General features: G+C 49.7%; 1 protein-coding gene across 1 annotated transcript; it reads left to right on the top strand.

Annotated features, from left to right (window-relative positions):
• Positions 1-444: 444 nt before the first annotated feature.
• On the top strand, positions 445-4148 carry LOC115578139 (gastrula zinc finger protein XlCGF8.2DB-like). The gene is made up of 2 exons (XM_030410991.1): positions 445-760; positions 1674-4148. The coding sequence occupies exons 1-2, from the start codon at positions 721-723 to the stop codon at positions 2609-2611; spliced, it is 978 nt and encodes a 325-aa protein (XP_030266851.1). The 5' UTR covers positions 445-720; the 3' UTR covers positions 2612-4148.
• Positions 4149-8378: the final 4230 nt, after the last annotated feature.

The following is an 8378-nucleotide window of genomic DNA, read 5'->3' as shown; positions in this document are numbered from 1 at the left end:
TTTGTTCTCCTTAGATACTGAAACAATTGTGTGCGGTTTCATGACAACAACTTCTTTCACGGCTCAATACAGAGTGACGTGACGTGACGTGACGTGACGTGACGTCGTCAGCAATTAAACAAAGGTGAGTTTAATTAGTGGGTGATATGTGAATTACGTCACCGTGTGTGCTGATCCTCTGGACTACAGTCACGTCCTCCATGTTCGGGTTTATTAACGGTTCGGTTCGGACCCAAATCAGCTGAAACTTTCAACTGTCGGCTCGCGTCAGTGCAACAACGCGATTGGCTCCTGTGGAGAAGGGGCGGGGCTATGGTTAAGAAGCAGAGCGTCATGACGCTGTCAGCACCAAAAACGGTACCTATCGATCAGTACAGTGATCGGTTATCGTCATCAGCTGATGAGGGTTCACTGCAGGGCTGTGCGGTTTGTCCCAGTGCGGCTGCCGTCCAGACCTGTCGGCGCACAGACTCGCGCATGCGCTGCTGGGATCGAGCAGCAGGACGAAGATGGAGCAGAGAGCCGTCAGAGGAGCTTCATCAGAGTCCAGGCCGTGTTCCCCACAGGGTCCAGACGGTCCGGTCCAGATGCTGGAGAGTCCGTGCTGGTAGAACCGGGTCACATCTGGACCACCTGCTGCTGCTTACGGAGCTAGTGGAGTTAGCTTAGCATGCTAGCTGAAACAAGAGTGAAGAGTTGGACGGAGATTCTGGAGGAATAATGTCGACCGAGCTGCTGCAGACTGGTACCGGGCCTGAAGGTTCGTTCACCTGTCAGCTCTGTATTAAACCTGCGGAACGTCTGTGCTTTTATATTAGTGCACATGACGTCAGCACGAAGACAGTCCAACAGGCAGAACTGTTCTGGAGTTTGTGGGTCTGCAGCAGAACTGTTCGAGTGAATGAATCCTTTTTATTGAGCCACAAACAGGATCAACATTTATGATCCACCACAGACTGAAGCTTCTGATCCATACTGTAACCCAGAACATCCACAGAACCACACTTTAATCACAGTTCTGTTGTATCGTCGTTCATTTTGTTCAGAACTTTATAAAATATATAAAAGAAGCTGAAACTCACCATGGTAACTGGGTCAGTCTGAGCTCATCAGAACCAAACGATAAACCAGAACTATAGCCTGGGATGAAGTTCTGTTCGTCTTTAGCTTTGTAACAATTGTACTTGGATGAAACCAGAACCGCCCTCAGCCAGGCCCGGCGGTCCTCTTTAATTCAATCAGGTTTAATCTGATTTCAGTCTGAATGTGAAACCACCCGCCACTGATTAACTCTGACCGACCCGTCACTGACCGACCGACCCGTCACTGACCGACACCAGGACAACAAGACAAAGCAGGTCAGGGTTTATAGTCACTGCTGGTGGTTCTGGTCCAGTTGAACAGAGGTTCACAGTAACTCTCTGGACCTTGATGGTTCATGATGTTCATTCTAACACTGGACTCATTTGTGTTCTGAGGGACGGTGTGGACCTGCAGCGCCACCCTGTGGTGTTCAGAGGACGATGACCTGCAGGGTCCAAACCCACTTCTGTAAACGAGATGTTCTGATTAGTTGATGAGTCAGAGTTAACTGAAAGCCTGCAGCCAATCAGAGTCCAGTATTCACCCAGAGACCTGAACGTTTACTGAACATGTTTCTGTTTTCTCCACAGACGTCCAGCAGCTGGTCATTAAAGAAGAGGTTCCCCCTGAGCAGGAGTGCGGCTCCAGTCTGGACCAGGAGGAACCAGAACCCCCACACATTAAAGAGGAACAGGAGGAACTCTGGACCAATCAGGAGGAGGATGACATCACCAGGTTCACTGTGAAGAGTGAAGATGAAGAAGACGACGAGGAGCCTCAGTCCTCACAGCCTCATCAGAGACAAACTCAACAGATGGAGACAGAAGCTGATGGAGGACCAGAACCAGCCAGGACCTCAGATCCAGATGGACATCTACAACCTGACACTGATGAGACCGACGACTCTTCTGACCCGGAGGCCGATAAAGCCTCTGAACCTCAGACTGAACGTGCTGCGAGCTCTGAGGACGAGAGGCGCCTGCAGGAACCAGACAGAGTCCAAACAGCAGAGAAACCGTTCATCTGTGCTATCTGTGGGAAAAGGTTCCCACAGAAGAAGTCCATCAGGGACCACATGAGACTTCACTCAGAGGACAAACGCTTCAGCTGCCCCTTCTGTGAAAAAACATTTCAGGTGAAGATCGATGTGGTGCGACACATGAGGATCCACACGGGGGAGAAACCCTTCAGCTGCTCCATCTGCGGCAAAGGCTTCGCACAAAACTCAACTCTGACCTCACACCTGAAGGTCCACACAGGAGAGAAACCGTACACCTGCTCCGTCTGTAAGGTCAGCTTCAGTTTTAAAGGCCACCTGTCGACTCACATGAGGATCCACACCGGGGAGAGACCGTTCAACTGCTCCGTCTGTGGGAAAGGATTCACCGTGAACGGGAATCTGAGGCGACACATGCTCGTCCACACGGGAGAGAAACCGTTCAGCTGCTCCGTCTGCGAGAAAAGATTCGCTCAGTTCGTTCAGATTAGAAGACACAAGTGTGCCGGTGCCGTCAGCTCGGATCAGTGACGCTCTGAGCTCAGAGACTGGACTCGACACTGAAGACTTCAGAACTGTGAATCCACCTCCTGTAACAACACAGAAGGACGTCTCTTTAACTGTGGGTCAGAACTTTCAACATTGGATCAGACTGAGGCAGCTCACAGACGAGGAGTTGGTCTCCACCTTCTCCAGAGATTGACGGATTGATTAAAGATTGAGAGCCGATCAATATGAATCAATACAAGTTCTAGTTCTCATGTCTCAAGTTCTCAAATCATTTAAGTGTTCAGCTGTGAGACGGGCTGTGATGTCGTGTTCTGGACTTGATCGGTCAGGATGAGTAAAACATGAACAGTGTTGACACTGTAAACTGCCGTCTGCAGACAGATTCTGACTCAACCCGTTTCCCTGCAGTATTTAAATGTCCGGTGCTGTTGGTGTTGTTATCCTACTTCAGTGGGTCTGTGTCCATACGGGAGTAAATCTACGGTTTGGACCTCATGGATTTGATTTTGAGGTTGGTGATTGGTTCTGACTCGGTGTGAGAACAGAATCAGATTATTTGAGATGAGAATAAAAAGAGTTTCAGTCGATGATGATCATTAAATGTAGTGGACTGGGTCAGAATCAGGAAGAACAACAGTCTGTGTACCATGAAGTTTCACTGTCAGGTCCGTTTACATCAGCAGCTACAGACAATCTGGAGGCTCATCAGAACCAGCGCTCAAGCTGCAGTACTGAAGGTGATTCTGGACAAAGATGGCTGATTGTTGAGTCTCAGGTCGGTATCCAGCCTGGAGTTCTGACCCACAGTATGAATATCTAATGATCTGGGAATGAGACTCAACAACCAACTATCTCTCTTCAGAATCGCTGCCGGCCCGACTGTTGGTTCAGGTGGACCCATGAGTACAACAACACAGAACCTCAGATGAACGCTTCGATACTAAACACATGATAAGTTACATGGTGCAGATGTTTGAACAGATCAGCCTCAAATCTCTCTGCAGTGTTCTGGAAACCATTAAAGCAGGGTGGCCCAAAGTGAGGCCCGTGGGCTGAATCGGGCCCGCGGGCTGAAGTGGGCCCGCCAGATGGTTCCATAACAAAGGTAATAGTTATGAACGCTGTTTGCTGCTTTACCTTGTGTGAGGTGAAATGCTCCTCAGCTAAAGGATCCATGATGACTGCCGGTCCGGACCTTTGTGCTTCGGAGACCGGTTCTGTTTGTTGAACACAGGAGAGAACAGATGTGGATGAAGGCGGCCCGTCATCCAGCTCAGGGTTATTCTCAGTGCTGTACCGTAGACAACTGGACTCGTTTCAGTGTCTGGAAGACGTTTCTCCCCCGAGCAGGAGACAAAGCAGAACATGGGTCAACAGAATCTCAACAGAACTCAGGGCTTCTGTGTAGCACCACACCACCGCTCCAACATCTCATCAGCCGCTGACAGACCCGTCGTCCAGCGTCACGGCTACACTGTAAAAAGTATTTTTAACATCCTGCTGCTCACAAAGGAGGATTCTAACTCAACACTGTAGAGAATAAATGTTCTGAATCCGTCATCAGTGTCTCTGATGTCATCAGTCTGTCGTCGTCAGTCTGACGACGACAGACTGATGACATCAGTGTCTCTGATGTCATCAATGTCTGTTGTCACCAGTCTGATGTTATCAGTGTCTGACGTCATCAGTGTCTCTGATGTCATCAGTCTCTGATGTCATCAATGTCAGATGTCATCAGTGTCTCTGATGTCATCAGTGTCTGATGTCATCAGTCTCTGATGTCATCAGTGTCTCTGATGTCATCAATGTCTGATGTCATCAATGTCTGATGTCATCAGTCTCTGACGTCATCAGTATCTGACGTCATCAGTGTCTGACGTCATCAGTCTCTGATGTCATCAATGTCTGATGTCATCAGTGTCTCTGACGTCATCAGTCTCTGATGTCATCAGTGTCTCTGGCGTCCACTGGAGGGCAGCAGAGTCACAGATGTTATTAGCGTCTCCTTTATTTCACCACTGACTCGTGAAACGTGCCTTACTGACTGCTCCTTCTCCTCAAACTTAAAGAGGAAGGACTTTCACTTTGTTCTCATTTCAGAATAAAAGCATGCCATCAGAATAAAAGGATGATTGAGCTGGTTTAACATGTAAATCATGAATATTAACAGTAATAAACGTAATCTTCATCTACAGAAACACACTGGAGTCCGTCTGTGCACCTTCTCTTTATTTTTTTATAAAACGTGACAATAATTCATGTTCCAGTATAAAAATAAACAGCTGTAAGTGACTTGAAATCAAACATCTGGCAGACGAACGAGTCGTGATGTTTCTTCTCCCTCGTCCTCAGAGTGAGACTCCGATCAAGAGTCGACTCTCCTGTTGGCTACAGAAGTCAGAAGGTCGTTCGCTCCAGTTTTCCTCAAACGTTCATCAGGAATCATTTTACAGCACGAAGCGACTGATCTAATACATAAATGTCACACGGAGGCCGATCGATTATTAATCAACGCCTCAGACTGAACTCAAAGTGTCCTGTTGAGTTCATCTCTCGTTTAATTCAACGCATCATTTTGCTGTTAGTGTTTATTCGGGCCGTCAGTCGGACGCTTTGCTCATACATGAGTCACTCTGAGCGCTCGGCTTGAACCGACATCAACTTTATCATAAACTACTTTAATGATCAGATGGTTTCAGACTGCAGCTCCACAGAAACCTTCACTTCAGATCAACTTCAGTCGTCTTCACAGATCTGACGTCTGCCACAAGAAAACCAGATCAAACGTTATCTGGAGATAAAGAATGAATCATGTCCGTTCAGGGCTTCCGTAGATACGACACAGAGATCCAAAGTGTCTCCGTTTGCTCCGTCTGAGGCTCCATCACAGCACACGTTCAACACTTCCTGTAGTTTCTCAGCACCAATCAGACGCGAGTTGTTGTTTCTGACTTCCTGTCGTCAGCAGAGTCATCAGTCGTCCTGGAAACCGACAAACGACTCCTGGTCGCTGTCACCATGGAACACCTGCTGCAGAGCTGTCTGGCTTTTAACGGACGACTCCTGCTGCTTCTTCTCCTCCTCCAACACCAGCAGCAGCTCCAGCTCTGGTTCTGGTTCTGGTTCTGGATCAGGTGCAGGTTCCGAGGTCTCCAGAGGCTGGACCAGAGCCTCGGTCAGACCCTGGATGATCTTCATCAGCTCCCCCTGGTCCTCCACCTCCTGCAGGTTACACGCCGAGGCAAACGACCTGCAACACAGACAGATGTTAGCACAGAACCACAGAAGAAGAAACGCTGCATCGTCTCTACGGGTCACGATTCAAACGGTTTCTGATGTGTCACACCTGCGGAGGACGTTTGTCTCTGAGTTCAAGGTGGAGGACACTTCACTGAGCCAGCAGGCCAGAGTCAGAGCCAGCTGGTCCAGACCCAGATCATCCAGACCCCCCTGAGAGACCAGCTGAGTCCACCGAGCCTGGAGGAGGAGGAGGAGCAACACATCAGGACATCAGCATTATATCACACAGGTGAGACAGATCCAGAGCGGTGAGACAGATCCAGAGCGGTGAGACAGATCCAGAGCAGTGAGACAGGTGAGACTACCTGCAGGAAGTCTCGCAGCACCGGCGTCACACAGACGTCCAGCGGCTGCAGACGACAGCAGCATCCTGACGGGATGAAGAAGACGTCTGTGGACAATGACGTCAAACTGGTCCTGAACTCGTCCGTCAGGTGACCGCGGTGGACGTCCACGATCAACACCGACTGATAGCTAGACGCCACGTGAGGCTTCCACACCTGCACACAGGTAAACATGACGTCACATGACAAGTCTAAAACTCTGACATACTCCTCCCTGAGCTCAGTTGCTCCCACAGACCTTGTTGATCCAGATCTTGTGGCAGTCCTGGTCTGTGAATTCTTCCTGCCGAGCCTCCAGCAGAACGTTGTCGGGGAACCCTTCAGGAAGGAGTGACGGGGTTCCTCTGTAGAACAGCAGAGGGGGCAGCAGCGTCCCGTCAGACAGAGCAGAGAGGACGACGTCAAACACCGGTTTTTCTTCTGGCGAGCCGAACAGCCTCAGGGCCAACGGGTTCTGGTCCGACAACTGGTCCTGGTCGATGAAGATGGAGAACTCGTCCATTGAGGCCACGAAGTTAGGAGGAAGGTTCTTACTATGGACCTGAACACAAGAACAGTTTGTCACCTCAGAGCTGCTCTGTGACATAAAGCAGCTGAACTCATACAAAATATCAATGTTAAATACTTTAAATTTGTGGTTTTGTTAATGAGGTTTTGAATGGCTCAGTGCAGAAACTCAATTTAAGCTTCGATGCTAACTGAGCTCACGCTGAGAGGAGTTTGTTATTTAGCCCCGCCTCATCTGACTCATCTGGGGTGGACAAAATAACAGAAACAGCTCTCTGAGCTCAGCAGGACCGTCTGAGCAGTTGGACTCTGCTGTTCTTCATAAACTGGACCAGAACCTGAGTCACATCAACAGTACCGCATCATCTCTTGTCCTTGAGTCGGAAGATAATGATGGAAAGTATCTAAGTACATTTACTCAAGTACTGTAAATACGTATAATGTCACAGTAAAGTTATTGATTAATGTATATTTAGTATTTGTACTCAGTGGTATTGATACCTGAGTAAAAGGTACCCTGGGACACACCTGTGCAGACAGCAGCTGTATGAAGACGCGGCTGTTGTCTCGGATGCTCCGGGGCAGTCTTCCTCGGTGGTGCTGGGACGGCTGCACGCCGAGCTCGTGTCTCAGCAGGAAGTCGACGGCCCAGCTGTAACAGTCGGCCGGCTGACTGTTCTCTCCCAGAGCCTTCCTCGCCGTCAGCAGCAGCGTGGATTCACTCACGCTCAGCTGCTGCTCCCTCTGACTCATCACCCACTCCGCCAACTTCTCCGTCCTCCAGCACCACTTCCTGTATGAGCGATGATGCTCCTGCTGCCGGATCCACGAGTGGATGATCGGAGGAGACGTCTGGAAGCGGCGGGTGGTCTGAGGGAGGCCGTGACACAGATAGGAGAGGACGGCCGAGAGCTGAGAGGCCGACAGAGGAGAGACGGAACACTGAGGAGGAAGAGGAGGACGCAGTCATCATCATCATCATCATGTGATACATACTGCGCCTCATTAACTCATGTCAGCTTCATCTGACTGTAACCATCAAGACTAAACCAGCAACAGTTAACGGATGAGCTGTCGACTTTTACATTAAGTCACCAACATTTCTGATCAATAATAATAAAAAAGTCTCTATTCTGTGATGTCACCTTGTAACAGTCGACTGAACACGTGCGCTCACCTGGTCAGGTTGTGGGCGGGGCCCCAGGAACTTGATGGTCATGGCAGGGGGAGAAGAGAGAGAGGAGGGGGAGGTGAGGGCTTTGACTGACAGCTGTGGGGAGGTCTGACCGGAGGGGAGGAGGTGGATGGGGATGAAGACTCCGCCCCCCTGAGCGCCTGGTGATGTCACACTGTGGGAGGAGGGGGAGGTGAGGGCTTTGACTGACAGCTGTGGGGAGGTCTGACCGGAGGGGAGGAGGTGGATGGGGATGAAGACTCCGCCCCCCTGAGCGCCTGGTGATGTCACACTGTGGGAGGAGGGGGAGGAGGTTCAGGGGTTTATGATGAGATAAATAATAATTATAAACGAATATCTGATCAGATTAGATTGTGTTAACTGATCGATAGCTGGGCAGGAAGTGATGTAAGGACCAGCGAGCGTGAGGAAGAAGAAGAGAAGGTTTCATCAGATTAAACGT

This window comes from Sparus aurata, unplaced genomic scaffold, assembly GCF_900880675.1.
Source record: "Sparus aurata unplaced genomic scaffold, fSpaAur1.1, whole genome shotgun sequence".
NCBI lineage: Eukaryota > Metazoa > Chordata > Actinopteri > Spariformes > Sparidae > Sparus > Sparus aurata.
This window is presented reverse-complemented; position numbering and strand designations above follow the sequence as displayed.